Genomic DNA, 18,038 nt, shown 5'->3' with positions numbered 1-18,038 from the left:
CCCTTTTATTTTGTCAACTAATTTTGCAGTTATATTATCTGCAACAACTAATTTATATTTATTATTAGAAATATAATCAAATATATCAGATATAATTATATTAACTCTTTTATCTCAATCTTAATTCGTTTATTATAAAAATTTACATTTGATACTGTATCAATCCTCTTTGCGCCATATTCCAGCAAAACTTGGCAAAACCCTTCTGGTGCACCACACAAATCCAAAACAACATCAGGAATATTTATGTTACGTCCTGGCGACTCCAGGATTCCTTCCTTTTGCAATGTTACGGCAACGATAATCGATCGGTGATAAAAATAAGTCGTTCAGTAAATGGAGCATCTTGCGCCACGCATTTCTTTAAACATTTAGTCACTTGTCAATAGCAATATCTATGAGCAACCGTGGGAAAGACGCGAGAGACCGGTGACGAAACCGCGCGAGTCGCCTAAAAATAAATAAAATCAGTAGATACCCTCGAAATAGAATTTTCCAATGGAAGAATAAATTGATATCGAAAAGATAATAAAATTCCCTCTAAGAAAATATCCGACAAACGTAAATAAATCAATAATGATGAAACTCCTGTGACGACATATCCAGTAACGACGGTAAGACCCTTTCTAATCAGATCACGTGCGCAAGACAAAATCTAATGCCCAACTGATATCGAGATCACCAATCGACGATCGCCACGGGTAAAAATTCGAAAAGTAGGAGAAACACCCCGCCTAATGAGGGCACTGGCATAATTTTTAATTCGTTGGAGACTTGGAAGATTCCCACTCTTAGAAATTAGAATACACCCCTACAAAAAGAGATATAAAAAGAGGACCCAAAGGGCCACTCACTCACTTACTTAACACTTGCTTACCACTTCACTTACTTAGCACTTGCTTTACGCACTTACTTAGCACTTGCTTACCACAGCTCTTACTTAGCACTTGCTTACTACTCACTTACTCACTCACTTAATTCTGTGCGTGCGTCTTCAGTTAACATAAGCCTCATTAAGTGCCGTGGCACCGCGAAAACTACTAGAAAAATTATACCAGTGCACTCATCGCCTGATTAATCTGGACCCCGGCAACCCGGCACATTAAGAAATTCCACACCTTCACCTACGAAACAAAAAGTAAGTCACATTCATCCAATTTAATTTGCGCTATTAACCCTCGTGAGACATAACGCATTACGTTATATTATATTAACGCTGGTTTTCATAGTGAAAACCAGATCTGGCATTCCAAGCCAAACGGTCATTCGCAGGAGTCGGAGGACTCGAACGTCGGTAAAATGCAGATTCTGCGCTACTCACAATAACAATTCAACAACAGTATCTGTTAGACCTACTCTTCCCCTCTCGCCTAACTACCCCTCCCCCAGCTATTCCCCAATCTACTTCCCCAAAGTCATTGAACCTCCGCTTTCCCCTCGTTCCTTCTCCTCTCTATCTACTGTCCTCCTAAACAATTCACCCCCAACTTCCCTGCACCTTTCAGAGTCGGAATTCGAGCAAGCGATAGAAGAGTTTTGCAACGAATTGACCGACCTGGAAGCCGACTCATCTTACCAGGATTAACCAAGACTAAAAATTCCCCCTTCTCTCTCTCTCCCTCCTTCATACCGCATCCTCTTACTCACTCTCACACATACACATACATGTTTTTATATTTTTTATTATTTATTATTAAACCTTTACATTGTATTAACCAGTCAGAACCTAAAATTTAACGGTAGAGACTTTCCCTCGTCATTCTGACTGATGCCCTCCGTACCATTGTAACCGCGGAGCGATAAGCTTAACCACACACAACCACTCACACTCACACGATAAATGTAATCCTTCCTACATATATACTTCCTACATATATATTATATATCATGTATTCGAATTTTTATTTTTATAATAAATAAAATTATATTTTTTATTAATTAAACATTTCTTAACCCCTCTCTCGTTCCCAGTACGAAGATCGCACTAGGTCCCATTCCGCGTAAAAGGGATTAAATTCCCTGACCGAAAAGGGACCACCGAGCGAACGTCTGAATAAACAGCGTAATAGCGATCCGAACGGTCGTTTACCTGCTTTGCGGACCTGTCAGTTCGTTCGACCCGATTCCGAACGCCACGAGACGTTTAAACTTCGGGAAAATAAAAGATAGTTGTTGCGCCCTTCCGTCGACTCATCCTTCCTCGAGTCTGGACGTAACATTTAAATAAAAGGTATTTATAATCTCATCCAATTTATATACGGAACGATTCATAGAATATCCTAACTCATTCAAATTTGCCGTTTTACTATGAATTTTTAAATTATTTTCATAAATATAATCATATATTTCCATCCAGTAATCTTCTGTTTTTGGAATAATTTTATTTTGACAATTAATTTGATGCAATTTTAAAAACCTTTCAAAATTAATATCAAAAAGTTTTGTTGGTTTAGTAATATCAATTAAAACATCTACATGTCCAATATAATCTTCTATTTCCCCCCCTAACTGTCCATTTTAAGTGTATATAACGTTCAAACTCTCCAATTGAATAAGCTCTAGTCACTGTGTTCACTCCATTAAAATCAATATGTAAACATATTCCAACATTATACATTCGAGAGAAAATAGCTAAACAATCCGTTCCTCCCCAACCATCTTTTTCACCTGTTTCAATATCTAAATACGGCATTTCTTTACGTTCTTCATCTGTGGCATTTTCTCGCAACTGTTGCCGCATATCCTTCGCATCAATGCCGCAAAATAACCCAAAGCAGCAAATAAACAGTGTCCATCACCAGGAATCTTCACTATATCAACTAAATTACAATTCACTTCCATTCCTTCACATCTAGCATTATACAAAATTTGACTGTTTTTAACACTTTTAACACTATTTGATTTATGAAATTCAGTAATTATCTTATTACGTTTTGTTTTTGTATCTACAGTTGTTGCGATTTTGAAACATCCATAAATTTAGGTTTTACCTTGTAATAAACCGCTTTCGCGAGGCGGTCGTGGATAACTCGGTCGGAATCTGGGGCTCGTGAAAGGGTATCGAGAGACGAACGAAAGCAACGTGAGGTAAAATATAATTTATTGCGTGTAAGTATGTGTGTATACAGAGTGAGTGTATGTGTATAAGCGCTGTATGCGTATGAGCGAGTGTAGTTGTGTGCGAATGAGACAATAGGCGAGCGAGTGCGTGCGCGAACGTATAATATAGAAGTATGATGTTACAATGTATCGAAAGTATGTATGTGATGCGAATGATGATGTGTGTGCGGCAAGATGCACTCGTGTATGTGTGACATGCGGAATCGGTCAGCGGTGCGGTCGTGTCGGTCGCGGTGCATCCGAATTACATGCACGTATGCGCGGCGCGGAGCGCGATTTCGGCGGTTCAACATAATATCGATTACACTAGCGGATCGTGATTTCGGCAAAGGCCGCTAACTATCGGGCGATAATTTTGGTCGGGCCGGTGGGCGGTCCTTAGACGCGCCTGTATCGATTCGGGTGCGTTGATCGATGTCGCGGCAGGATTAGATCCTCCCCCTGAGCGGGACTTAGCGCGCCGTATTAATGGCGAGTCTGCTTTCGTAAATGGCGGTCGCGGAATAATTACTGTCGGTTCGTGAATAGCGTTTTGTCGTTCCGTCCGGGATAGTCTTTCCTTGAAATTCAGGAGTGCAACGGCCGACGGGAACACCCGTCAATGGCAGGGAACTCCCGTCAATGGCAGGGAACTCCCTACCACTGGTTGATCGCTGTTGCACTTAGGTGGACGGATTTGTTCGAGGCGTCGAGAACTCTCGGCGGAGGTTGAGTACGCCTAACCCCGTTTTCCTCTTTTCGTAAAAGATCGGAAGGATCGCTCTTGGAGATGCCGCAAACTCTCGGCGGAGGCTGGGTACTCCCAACCCCGTTTTCTCTCTCTTTGAGCCCTTATAGGATCATAGCGGATTTCCAGGCGTCTTACGGACTTTGGCGGTTGCGGAAGATCTGGTCTCGAGATGTTAAAACGTGCCCTATTTATACCGCTTTTCGGCGGGTGCGCGTGCGTAATATGCCTTAATGTTTTAAGGCATGTTGTTTAACGGTGAACCGCCGCGCGCGACTCGGGTGGTTTCGGGAACGGTCGGTACGGTTACCCGAGTGCGGCGACTGTTCCGGGTAAACACGCGGCTTAATGGCGGTTACAAATCGGAACGTTTTTTTTATCTCTTAAAAATGGGCGCTCGGTGCCTCCGCATTATGCCCGACCGGTGTTTGTCGGGCAGCGGACTTCCGGCGGATCGACGGCCGGGTAACGGTGGAGGGATGCATCGTAACAACCTCTTCCTTCTCTATACCATTTACCCGTAATTTATAATCAATTATTTTTTCCAATAACCCATTTTTAACAGAAATATCTACAGATTCCACTTCTAAACTATCCATTACTTCAAAAGATGAATCAACTGGAATTGATTTAAACTCACCACTAACCTTTATAAATTCGGAAATTTCTACACATTTTACAGTTTCAAATAAATTCGCATCCAAATCATTTGTCACTCTAATACTTGCCATTTTATCTACCATATTATTCCATGCCGTCTTCAAATTTTCCAAAACTCCAGATGATTCCGTAAGGACTTGCCAACAAACCTTCACTGCATCAGTAAATCCTACACGCCTACTCATACGTTTCTCACGTTCATCTGCAACAAATCTTTCCAATTTTTTTCTTGCTTGGTACCTTCCTCTATAGGCTAAACAGTAAATTGCAACAACAGAATCCAACAAGTTAGGCGTCGGAACTTTATTAATCGCCCGAATATCAATTATTAATTGACATACGTGTATTAAAAGTTAATGCCGCCGAAAAAACCTCATTCAAATTAAAGGATTTATCTCCAGATCGCAAACAATGACCATATAACAATTCAAAAAACCTTTTATCTATTTCCAAAAATTTTCGCTTAAATGAAACAATTCGATTCTGTTTAGTTCTAAATTTTGATTCACTAAAATAATCATCACAATAATCCCACGTTGCTAATACAACATAATCCAAATCACTGTTCCAATAAACAAAACTCAATTCAACTTCTAAAGAATTTGGCATTAATTCGCAGTAAGTGTATTTAATAAATAAACTACCACACCTTTGAAACATTCTTTCAATTAAATACATTCGGCCTTCAGGCGTTACCAAAACTTGTTGCGTCAACAACTTCATATATTCTGACAAATTATGAGAGTAATTTAAAGCCGGATCACCAATAAATTTAAAGTAAATACGGTTATTTTTTTCACAAAAGCAGCTTTAATATCCTTAATCAAAGCTTCATTTTTATAAAATATTTTAACATCAAAATTTAAAGCACTCCAAACTATTCTAAATTTATGCGAATCAAAAGCCATTCCTAAACTTTCCATAGTAATGTCATAACCAGAATGAATCAACATTCCAAAAGAAGAATTAACCGTACAAAATTCGGATCAAAACATCTTCTCACATTATTCAAAATTAGCACCAATATCAACAACATATACACCTTTATAATTTTCATCATATTTTATAGTCTTCAAAATTAACATCTCAGCACAATCTCTTACAACTGCAGCCATTGCATGAGAATGATTTATCTTTCCTGTAACTATTATATTTAATTCTGGAAAATTTTTCTGTAAAAGTGCAATCTCTTGTGGATTTAATACATAAGATATTTTAAAGGTTTTCTTAACAAATTTAGAATCCACCAAAGGCTTAAACATATATTTTAACTAAGCTGTAGGATCTTTTATTTGTTCCAAAATTTGTTTTCTCGATGCATCTGCTAATGCAGTATTAAAATCTATACCTCCAGTCTCACATAAATTTCGAAACATTGAAACGCCACGATTTACTTTTACAGCCATATCGTCATTATCCACAATACCACCAACTCGCGCTGTACTAAACATTAATGCCATCATCATTTCACTAAATAAAACAACCTCTCCATGTTGCTCCACGTGATAAGTCCTCCTATTCACCAAACGCATCACAGGCAAATAAAAATCTCTCTGCGCAAAAGCCCAAAGGAAATCCAAAACTTGTCTTACCAAAGGATATCTACCCAATCTTCCACGAACCATATCATAATCAAAAATCAAACACCCAGTCGTCATATTGTACGCTGCAAACAATCGCAGGTAACAGTAGCCATCCTGACACGTGCTCTGAGACAAACCAGTAGCATCGCATATATCATCACTCATTATAAGCAATAACTAAAATAATACTTCAATTAACTTATCCACAAGGACAAGCCTTCGATTGGAAACCACAAAGTATCCAATCAAAATGTATCGAATTTGTAACCGTGACGTGCCGTTTTTGGGACGTCCGTCACAAGGGCCGAATGGCCCGATCGGGGGCGGTTTTTCGGGGGCCTGCATTCTCTCGATTTAGGGAGAGAGCGGCCCTATCCTCAGATCGACGAGATCTGACGTTTGTGGGTAATAGTTACCGAAAATGTAAGCTCGAGATGAGCCCACGAATTGGTTGTCGGCATGAGATCGAGCGGCGGGATCCCATCCGGCGGAAGGAGAGGAAGAGAGAAGAGCGACGGCCAAGAGCGGGAGTCCGGGACACCCAGGAAACAGGAGACGTCAGGTCGTAATTGCTAAATATTAAAAACACTTTTGGTGGCTGGTAAACACCGCTGCCGGTAATGTTATATTTCTTACAGCAGGAAAGGAGCGCGGAGGGCCGGAATAATCCAGCCAAAGGGGAGGCCACTCCACCCGCACGAAGCGAGAGAGTCCCAAGGACGGAGCGACGAGCGGACTCTCAATCCGGAGCCTATTCAACCAAATAGGAAAGAGAGCCGATCGGGCGCAGCCGTAAGCCCGCACCTTTAAGCCGAACAACAAGAAAATCTTGGAAACTCCGGGACGATGAACCCACCAACACGGCTGTGATGACAACAAGGATCGCGAGGACCGCAGGACGGCCCTGCGTAACGCGAAAACGCCACGAGTGGCGCGATAGCAATTTATCGCGCCGGCGTGTCTCCTGCAGGACTCTCGCTCGGCACTGTTCGGCAAGCTGTACGTGAGGACGCAGGTTTTCCGAGGAGCGAGCGGACATTAAACCAATTAACGGAAGCACGGAGAACTTCCTGCCGGTGGGACGAGCGTCGTCGACCGATTTTGTTGCCGAATAATTATAGGTAATTAATTCGGATGAGTCGCGCCCTTAATAGTTGTCGAGCCACGCGTTTTGATGGATTAACTTTGTGAATATTTTTTTTGATAGATTAAGTCACACGGCCGACGGGCACATGTCGCTCATCCGAATTAGGTAAAATAGGCTCTCTCTATTCACTTCGCCGCCGCCGACAGTCATTAGTGTTATTTTCGGGTTTGTCTGTATAAATATGTTGTGAATTATCGGGATTTTCGCGTTCACGCGATCGATATTCCGACTCGCGCAAAGTATTGCGCCGCGCGACTCGTACACCCCAGTCGTTATCGATAGTTTCAGTTTTATCTCTGTGTACTGTTAGCACATATCTTGTAAGTATTATAAGAAATTGGAGTCAGGAGGAAGCGAAATCCTAAAAATTCGTACAAGAAATCTATCGGGTGTCTGTGAGCCCGCTATTATAGTTTCCGCGAGTCATTCGAGTTAGATATTCGGCATTTCAACGCAAAGGTCACCGTCATTGTTATTGAGACGTTTATCGGCTTACCGCGAGCCAGACCAACGGACCGATTTGAGTCGTGCAATCTAGTATTTTCTATTACATCGAAGCGGATTCACGAGCGTAAAGTAGTTACCGTCGTATTCGAGAGATTTCTTTAGTTGTCGCGGCCTAATTAAGTCTCGTACGGCGGAAATCCTCGCGGCCGAAAAGTCGAGTTAAAGCGCGTAAGACGCCCGATAATTTGATACTGTTGCGCATGGTCGTGCCGATCTCCGCGGAAATAATATATCTTATTCGCCTGTAAAATAATTACTGTCATCAAAGGCTATTATTTACGCGAACCGCCCTATACTCTTGTTTCTTTTTTTTTAAATATATTATTGTTATCTTTATTTTAACATATCGAATGCTCAATTTGGCTCCTGTGTTCTCGACTCTCAAGATTTCTCCCGTCTCCCCCGAACCTCCCCCTCTACCATTTCGGGTATACTGAATAGCCGCGGAATTTTACCGTCGCGTTTTATCGGTCGCGCGATTATCTTTCGGTGTTGCGTTTATCGTGAATGGTGCGGCCTGCCGTACCTGGCGCCCAACTTGGTTTATTTTACGATACCGGCAATTTTTGTGGATCGCGAGATCGATATTCGAAATACGCGCCGAAGGTGTTCCGTGGGCATCGAAGACCCGCCCGCCGAATAAATAATTATCAATCAAATAATTTAAAAGAAAATTACGGTTACAAATTGTTTAAAAGCGCCGGTGACGTGCCGATAGATGAATGGTGAGCGGTGTTATACGCGAATCGAAAATCTCGCAAATGCTCATCCCATTCCCTATGATCTCTCTCCAAAAAGGCAACTATCATGGTCTTCAAAACCCGATTGACGCACTCTACTGGATTAGCCTGCGGATGGTATGACGGAATCATCGTGTGGGTTATCCCGTGTTCTTCCGAGAACACTCGCAACGTCTGATTTGCGAATTCCGTGCCGTAATCCGTCAGCAAAAATTTTGGCGTACCCCAACGCGAGATGACTTCTCTCAAAGCCTCACAAATTTTCTTGCCGTTAGCGGCCCTTAACGCAAAACATTCCATCCACTTTGTGAATAGATCGTGTACTACTAAAACGTACGTAAAACCAGCCTTGCTTTTCGGAAACGGACTCATTATGTCGGCAGCCACCATGGTCCATGGGCCTTCCACGACGCGGTGACCCATAAGACCCGCCGGGTTGGCTTGCTTGACCTTGGTACGCTGGCAAACGTCGCATTGCCTAACGTACTTCGCGGTATCCCGAAACATATTCGGCCAATAATACGCGACTGCTAGTGGAACATCTTCTCCACCCCTAAATGTCCCGACTGCGGTGTGTCGTGTGCCTCTCTAAGCGCCGTTTCCCTCAATTCTTTTGGTAGTACCAGTTTCCATCGATCTAAGTCCTCCACAATATCCGATATAATAGCTTTGGGCCTGCAATAATATAATTGATTATCTATTATTCGCCAATCTGTAAAACGTCGAGGTCCGTTCGCGACCTCTCCGCAACGCTTAAGATACCAAGCGTCGGTCGTATTCGCGATAATGTCCGCCTCTACGGCAACCATTATTTTCACCTCGGTGTCATTCTCATACATACGTGATAACGCATCCGGTACGTGATGCAATGCACCTTTACGATGGACTATTTCATAATCGTACTCTAGGAGTTCTAGAGCCTATCTCGCGAGTCTGCCCGTCGGATTTTTAAGATTATGTAGCCAACGTTAACTACTGTGGTCCGTCACGACCGTAAATTTATATCCCTCTAAATACAGCCTAAACTTCTTAATGGCCCATACGACCGCTAAACACTCGTGTTCAGTAACCGAGTACCTTTTCTCGGGGTCTGCTAGAGCTCGACTCGCGAAAGCTATGACATGTTCGGTCCCATCTATCTTTTGGGTTAACACGGCTTCTATTCCCACCGAACTCGCGTCTGTCTGCAAAACAAACGGAATGTTAAAATCCGGACACGATAACGTAGGTGCGGTAACTAAGTGCGATCGAATTTTCTCAAAAGCGCGACACTGTGCATCCCTCCACTTCCAGCGCTGACCCTTTTTCAAAAGCCGGGTTATCGGTTTGCTAATGGTTGCGAACTGTGGTATAAACCGACGATACCAAGACGACATGCCCAAAAATCTACGTACTTGCTTGATATTGCGCGGAGCCGGATAGTCTAGTATTGGCTGAACTTTGTCCGTATCTACTATAAGCTCGTCTCGTTGTACGACAAATCCAAGATATCGAATTTGCGAGCGACAAAATTCACATTTCTCCGGATTTATCGTGAGACCGGCCGCAAAGATTTTCGTTAGCACGCGCTCGAGCCATTCTAAATGTTCTTCAAAAGTTGGCGTTACTATCACGATATCGTCGAGATATGCGAACGCGTGAGGCTCCATCTCCGGCCCGATTATTTTATTTAATAAGCGCTGGAAAGTCGCGGGCGCTCCCGTTAATCCGTATGGCATCCGCGTGAAGTGATATAAGCTTTCCTCGGGATGCTAAAGGCAGTGATTTCCCGACTTCCTTTCGCCAGGGGTATTTGGAAGTACGCCTGGCTTAAGTCAATTGTGGAAATATACCGAGCTGATCTTAGCTTGTCTAATATACCATTCATATTTGGCAACGGATATGCGTCCTTTTTCGAAACACTATTTACTTTTCGGAAGTCTAAACAAAATCTATATTTTCCGTTCGGCTTTTTCACCATCACGATCGAATTCGACCACTCACGTGCATGCCACGATTTGCACATTTCGGCCGATTTCCGAGAGTCAACGCCTATCGCGCCCCCCTTGCGTCTTGAGATTCTCAACTAACAACCGTAACCAAGCGCGCGGCGCTCTGCCTCAGGTACGGTGCATCTGTACCGCGAAGCGATTCCGTACCCCCTTACTACCAAATATCAATGTTTTAAACGCGATCTTTTAAAAATTTTTTAAAATAATTAATTCAAGAACAAAGTTTCAATACTCGATTATTAATTACATTTACGATATAATAATTCTAAAAATATTACGTTATTCTAATTTATATAATGACATCATATACTGGGGATATCCAACAGTCTATAACTTAAATAATATCGTTCATAAGTATTTCGTGCTTTTAATAAAAGCGTCTTTTATAAAACTTTAAATTTACAATTATTTATTAATTTATATATCGGAAAGAGTTTCCGCGCGCGAGACATTTAACAAATTTAATCTATCGAATATAATTTAATAATATTTTAGAATTATTATATAGTAAATGTAATTAATAATCGAGTATTGAAACTTTGTTCTTGAATTAATTATTTTAAAAAATTCTAAAGAGATCGCGTTTAAAACATTGATATTTGGCAGTAAGGGGGTACAGAACCGCTTCGCGGTACAGATGCACCGTACCTGAGGCAGAGCGCCGCGCGCTTGGTTACGGTTGCTAGTTGAGGATTTCAAGACGAAAGGGGGGCGCGATAGGCGTTGACTCTCGGAAATCGGCCGAAATGTGCAGATCGTGGCATGCACTGTTCTATAATACCGGCACCTAACATCTTATCGACTTCATCACTTATCACGAATCGCTTCCTGTACTTTAGGCGAAACTAAATAACACCTTTGTTTAATAGGTTGGTTCAGCCCGACATTTATTTCATGGTTAGAGAAGTGACACCGGGGTTAGCGACCTTTCCCGGGATTCTACCCTTTAAAAATTTTTCCAATTGTTCGGTCTGTGAGGGCGTTAAATCAGGGAGTCCACTGCACACTGTCGGCGTATCGCTCTGTGATTCAAAATTATACCTCACCGCGTGCTCTCTCGCAAAGTACCATTCGGTCGTCACGAAGTCTAGTCCAATACCGAACTTGCACAAAAAATCTATCCCCACGATACACGAGACTGCTAAATCCGGCAACAAACAAGTCGAAATTAGGCGACTCTGATTTTTCAATGTGAACGGGACATCCACCTCCTCCCGTACCTCCGCTAGCTGTCCGTTGGCTGTGCGAATCCGCGTAATATAATTTTTACGCGTCGGTATCCCTAACTGCCGTATTATTCGTATACCGTCGGCCCCAAGGATCGTTCGATTCGATCCTGAATCGGCTAATGCTCTTAACAGTTTTCCGTGCATAAAGATCTCGAAATAACACAGTAACGGCAACCCTAAAGACTTTACGGGATTAAGCGCAGTATACGAGAGACTGGAGGCTTCCCGGCCTTCGGGTGCAACGGGAGTAGTAATACTAGGCGGGTTCTAACTCAGGTCCTCTGAGGGAGGGTGAGGGGCGAGGGGAAACCGGCGCGGGGGAGTATGACGTCACGCGGGCGGAGGGGGATTTTGGCGGCGCGGGGTCCGTGGAGAGGGGGAGGGGACCGCGGCGGAACGGTAGGCGCGGGGTCCGCGGAGAGGGGGAGGGGGACCGCGGCGGAACGGTAGGCGCGGGGTCCGCGGGGAAGAGGGAACGCGAAGGTATGACGCCGCAGCGCGGTGTATTACAAAGGGCGAGTGTCGATGTCCGGCTGCTCGAGAATTTATAAACATTATAAACAAATATCATCTCATACTGCACTATTGCACGTGCGGCATTGTTGAATTTCGTAGAAAGATTATTGCACGTGCGGCATTGTTAAATTTCGTAGAAAAATGATAAGGTTAGCGCCGATGTTTGGCTGCTATAATTTATTATAAACAAAATAAAACCATCGCGGTGGTCTCTTCATCTTTTTTTTTCCAGGAAGAGCTGCTCGCGCACTATTGCACGTAATATTAAAATTAGATGATAAGGCGAGCGCCGATGTCCGGCTGCTATAATTCGCGTCGGGACATGTTTATCGGTGTACTTAAAGGCGGGTGTCGATGTCTGAAAAATAAGGCAAGCGCCGATTTCCGACTGCTCGAGAATTTATAAATAATATAAACAAGATAGAACCATCGCGGTGCTCTCTTCATCTTTTTCCAGGAAGAGCCGTTTATCGTATCGCTTGTCGGGATACGTTTCGCGATACCATAACGCGATAGATTAAAAATATATAATGAAGAACGAAGGGTGTCAAAAACTCAGTATGCGATTTGAAAGCTTACGGTCCGTATATCGACTGAAAGAGGAAGATTTTGTGATAATCTGCATAAAAATGGAAATAGACGAAGTTATTGTTATTGAAGATGAGGATATTATTCTCGAAGACGCCGATGATGAAGTTATTATTATTGAAGATGAGGATGTCATTCTCGAAGACAACTTGATGGAAATTGTGAATTTGTCGGACGATTCATCAGACGAAGACGAAGACCGCATACTTTCGGAGGATTCCGATTATAATAGTGATTACAGCAGTGTTAGTACGGACATAAATCAACGTACTTTAAACCGCGTTGAAATAAATAGTTTAGGTGCGGTAAAAATGTGCTGCATATACTTTTATTATAAAAGTGAACACAATGAAAAAATTTGCACATGCTGTTTTATGCGCATTGCAGACTTATTTTCAAATATTCGTGTTGTGCGACAGCATGAAAATGCAATTTACGAACTAATCCTGGGAGCGTTTTGCAGAGAATGTGGAAAACCGCTGCATCAGATAATGCCCTGCAACATGTGCCCAATTTGCACTGTACAAGCTGGACACATTTTGTGGGTGAGAACCACATTGAAATACTCAAAGAATTAATTGTATCTATTTTAAAAAATATTAAATTTATATTAATATAATGTTTTTCTGTTTCAGATGGACATAACGCGATAGATGAAAAAATATATAATGAAGAACGAAGGGTGTCAAAAGTGTATAACGAAAAATTTTGGTCGCTCGAAGAAAAGTCAAGTGCTTTTCCTTCGCACATGCTCTCCGACACACTTGAACGCGTCAGTAATAAACACTGCCGCAGCAGATCTGGATTTTTCCGATGCTATAGGATAGTATCGTTCGAGTTGCTGGCGAGAACGCTACGTAGTGAAAAGAGTAAAAGTTAAGTAATAAGATATAAAAATGCCATCATTGATCGAAGTAGTGTTGCGCCGAGAACGCTATAACGCGTCGTGGTGGTTGCAAGACCTGGTGATGGGGCTGCTGAGAGACCTATTAAATTTGGTTGTATACCAGAGAGTAAGTAGCATATTTTATTTTACGTTGTATTAATTATTTATAATATATTATTATTATTCAATTTTAATTTTATTTTACAGTACGACAGTACAATGGAAATAAAAATCCCAGGATTTGTAAACATTGAACGCCGGCAATTTGTGAGAGCGGTGCGGTGGCACGAGCGCTATTTGCGTGAGGACGTATGGGAAGACAATGGCTCCGACGGTCTCTATTTAGACCTGAGACGTCTCTTAGGCCTCGAACCCTACGAGGAGGACATAGAGGAATTATGGGGTTGATTGTAAATATCTATTTTTAAAAAATATTAAATATTAAAAAAATTAAATTAGTATACTAATAAGACTTTTATTTTTCTGTTTCAGAAGGAGCGCCGCCTGTATATATATATTTTTATTATTTTTATTTTTATTATTACTTTTAACACACACACACACACACACATTTGTATTATACACACGTTTTGTAAAATAAACATTATTATATATAATAAAATGATTATTTCTGCACCTTCTTCTTTCCTTTTCCTACTCGTGCATGCCTCGCATTATCTCTCTTTCTCCCGCGAACGTATCCTTTTCCCACGCCAATGCGGACGCTATCCTTCTCCTACACGCGTGCATGCCTAGTGCTATCTCCCTCACACTCACCGCCTTACGAACGCCGTATCCCGCATCATCATCATCCACGCGCATATCTCGCGCTCATGCGAACGCCTCGCGCCGTCCTTCTCCCACACGCGTGCATGCGGTCGCCTCGCGCTATCTCCCTCATACTCACCGTCATACGAACGCTATACTTATCGCACCGATATCGAACGCTATCCCTTTCCCGCGCTCATGCGAACGCCTCGCGCCATCCTTCTCCCACGCATTACGGCATCGTACCTTAAGATCGCGCGCGGTTTGTACTGAGGATATGCAAGGAAGGGAAGCGAAAGAAATACATAATCATTTTTTTTTTCATTTTTTAACATATTTATTTATTTATATTACCATACATCATCCCGTCTCAAGGTTTCAGACAAAATTTCATCCACAGCATAAGCTAATAGTTCGCAATCTATGATAGATGTTTTATCATAGACTTCGCGCAAGATTTTAACCGCAGAATCTCTCTCGGAGCCAAACATATTACTTTGCAAACTCCGAACAAATTGATCGAAACTCTCATTTACAGCTTCTAGATTCCAGCACAGCTTCAAATATTCGTGATTAACACAGTGTTCGAGTTCGAATAAGAAAAATATAGTTGACGATTTCATGTACAAGCAAGAATCGCGCAACGTAAGTTTGACAACACTCGCATCACTTATTTTAACAATCTCAATTGTTAAATCGTTAATCCATATCGGTGCATGATTAGGCGCCTGTACAAGTTGTTCAATGTCCGCTCGTTTCAGCATTAGCGATTCCCATGTATCGATAGACAAAACGATTCGGTTGCCTCGGTTATCACCCAGATGCAGTTCCACGTAAGATGTTATTCCAACACTGATTCCGATATCCAAGTATTTATAAGCAGTGCGCGTCAAAGCAAATCTGCGTACCAAAATACGTGGTTTATCGCATCTGAAAAATACAAAAATATGAAATAGCATGGAAAAAACATATATGAAAAAATATATAAAAAATATATAAAACATTTGTGATACTTACAAATCAAGTGGTTTCTTGTACGGCTTAACTTCATCTCGTGGTTTCTTGCACGGTTTAATTTCGTCTCGTGGAACGTAGTAATTCGCGCGTTTGCAACCGTTGCCGGTGCTTCCTTCAGCGGAGTACATTTTGTCTCTCGGTTATGAGAAGTGAACCGTTGGTACTAGCGGTTGATGCGACACTGATCGTATAAAAATTAATCGAATATACGTGACGCTTATGTTTCAAAAGTATGATGTGGTGGGAGATCAATGCTCTGAAAATTTAGGAGAAGGGGAAACGGTTAACGTATGATGCGATGGGATATTATTGCTTTGAAAATTTAGGAGAAGGGGAAACGGTCAACGTATGATGCGATGGGAGATTAATGTTCTGAAAATTTAGGAGAAGGGGAAACGGCCAACGTTAAAAGGAATTCTTAGAAACGACTCGCGAGGAAAGGAGTGGGGAGAATAAGAAATAAAAAAAAACATTAAATACGTTTACACATTTTATTTATAAAAATATTACAATTTTTTTTGGTATTGCGACCACCAGTTAAATATTTTTAATACATTCTGTAATGCGCAATTCTTAACATGTTTTCCGCATCGTATAGTATTAGTAACATCTAGATTATTTAAAGATTCAATATCTTCGTAATCAGCATCCAAAGTCTCGATGATTGAATTTTCTCTCGCAAGATTCTCAAGCAAATCCACCAGCCATTCCCGTTTCTGGCATCCCTTAACGTACACGAGAGTCGATGTCTCGTCATCCTCTTCTGTTCCAAGCACGGCTGATGTAATCAAGCGTTTAGCCATGCTGTACGGCACGTTTCCGTCTTCCCATCGTAATCCATGATGATTCGCGATCAGCCAGGAAGCGCAGGAATTGTCGGATTTCGTGAGGAGATTCCATGGTAGGGGGTATGTAAAAATGTAATGTGTCAGAACGGTCCCCTTTTTCAGCACCGCCACCTCCTTTACGACAAATTTCATCCCGACGAAGAATCCTTGTAGGTCCACGAACGTTGGTACAGACATAACGTTTTTCTTTTTTATATCAACACGTCGAGAACAAGACTGCGATTGATCCTGATGTATTATAGATTTTATATCGTCTCATTCCCCTTAGGTGATTTTGCGCACAACATTGGTCAACGGGTTGTACTGAATCACGCGGTCGTGTATGATGAGGCAGTACGCTGTGGTATTCGGTGGCACGTTCTCCTTACACTCGAATTCCAATCTCACATCCACGGTTGCGCTTTTGACCGATTCATTTTGTCGAGAGCAATCGATGATCACGAATGCACCGTTACGTAAAAATTGCGTGACGGTGAGACTCGGTTCGAGATACTCGTATCCGTAATACTTTTTGCAGAAACGTTGATACGTGTCGTACAAAATCGACCATCTGTTTTTATCGAAATCCAGATTCATATCGTCGTACGGATAACATTCCGAGTTCAGATAGAGTTTCACGTTGGTCAATTTGCAATCGTCGAATCGACTCGTATCCTCGGACATGACGTTCTTTCGACCTGTCTGCAGAACGAAAACAACGTATCGTGACTTCTCCAGCTGAGTTCTCACGCTGCAATAGCGGAAATTCGTACAGATCCCACGAGCGAAAACCCATACTGAGGTATTGTCCGCTTTCCAAGGCGCGCAGCATCGATAACTTGTTAATCTCGTTCAATACGACGTGCGGCATTCGCCATTGTATCTTGAATATGTCGATCAACAGGCTCCAACACCAAATTTCCAATCAGGCAATTGTTGTCGTTGCGCGATCGTATTAAGATCAATTCGTGACGAGCGTTAATCACCACGCGCCTGTAATCCTCGCAAAATCCCAATAACATATAGAGCGGTACGCAAAAATTAAAGTATCCATTCGTGTTAGTAGGCGAATCCCAGCCGGCGTTTCTCATAATCACGGTTCTATCGGATGATATCGTTACATAGTTCTTGAGTGTGCTGGTTATTCCCACATTTCTGCTACGATCAATCTCCACACCGTCGAGTTCGTATCGAATCTCATCGAACATGAACGCGACGCAATTATTTCCCAGTACTACATCAAACCCTTCAGCTGGTTTGTTTATCTTTAGTTTTCCCTCGATGTATAGAAAACTCTCATACGGCAACGTATACAGATCCTGTTGTTGTATGGGTATTCGTATCTCATCGCCGTGCTCAAACGTCGTATTGGCGTACGGGTTGTACGTGTGAGTCTCGATCTTGACGATACGATCGTCAAAGACCGGCTCGCCTTCGATGTTAAGGATATCGGTCATGTTTTCTCAGATATTTCGCACCGCGAATCCCAAAGATTGCAAAAATTCAACGTTTGATGCGTTGAGTTTCTTTTTCTTGGCGCAACCGGATAATCGAATATTAGCGAATGTTGACGTTGTTGTCGTTGTTGTCGCGTTATCTCTCGCGTCTTTCGCTCCGCTCAACACGAGCATCTCATGTATCGCGCGCTAATTTTGTCGCCGTCGTACGTGCAATCTGATGGTGATCTCTTCTCCTCGAAAATCGAGCAATCGTCCGGCTTGATCCGCGACGC

General features: G+C 42.2%; 2 protein-coding genes across 2 annotated transcripts; one reads left to right on the top strand and one right to left on the bottom strand.

Moving 5' to 3' along the window:
- Positions 1-13,299: 13,299 nt before the first annotated feature.
- On the top strand, positions 13,300-14,271 carry LOC138934974 (uncharacterized). The gene is made up of 4 exons (XM_070299164.1): positions 13,300-13,353; positions 13,444-13,821; positions 13,902-14,104; positions 14,187-14,271. Exons 2-3 carry the CDS (start codon positions 13,705-13,707, stop codon positions 14,100-14,102), a joined length of 318 nt encoding a protein of 105 aa, XP_070155265.1. The 5' UTR covers positions 13,300-13,353; positions 13,444-13,704; the 3' UTR covers positions 14,103-14,104; positions 14,187-14,271.
- A 2,877-nt stretch (positions 14,272-17,148) lies between these two features.
- LOC138934934 (uncharacterized) lies at positions 17,149-17,763 on the bottom strand. Its single transcript, XM_070299089.1, has one exon. It carries the CDS (start codon positions 17,761-17,763, stop codon positions 17,149-17,151), a length of 615 nt encoding a protein of 204 aa, XP_070155190.1.
- Positions 17,764-18,038: the final 275 nt, after the last annotated feature.

This window comes from Polyergus mexicanus, unplaced genomic scaffold, assembly GCF_030449975.1.
Source record: "Polyergus mexicanus isolate NDT 795.1 unplaced genomic scaffold, iyPolMexi1.0 SCAF_7, whole genome shotgun sequence".
In the NCBI taxonomy this organism is placed as follows: Eukaryota; Metazoa; Arthropoda; class Insecta; order Hymenoptera; family Formicidae; genus Polyergus; species Polyergus mexicanus.
Note: the sequence above shows the minus strand (reverse complement) of the source record. Positions and strands in the feature narration are given on the sequence as shown.

Coding starts and splice junctions, on each gene's coding strand:
- LOC138934974 (XM_070299164.1), top strand. CDS start 13,705: ATGCCATCATTGATCGAAGTAGTGTTGCGCCGAGAACGCTATAACGCG. Junction 13,822..13,901: donor ATTTGGTTGTATACCAGAGA/GTAAGTAGCATA, acceptor TTTATTTTACAG/TACGACAGTACAATGGAAAT.
- LOC138934934 (XM_070299089.1), bottom strand. CDS start 17,763: ATGACCGATATCCTTAACATCGAAGGCGAGCCGGTCTTTGACGATCGT.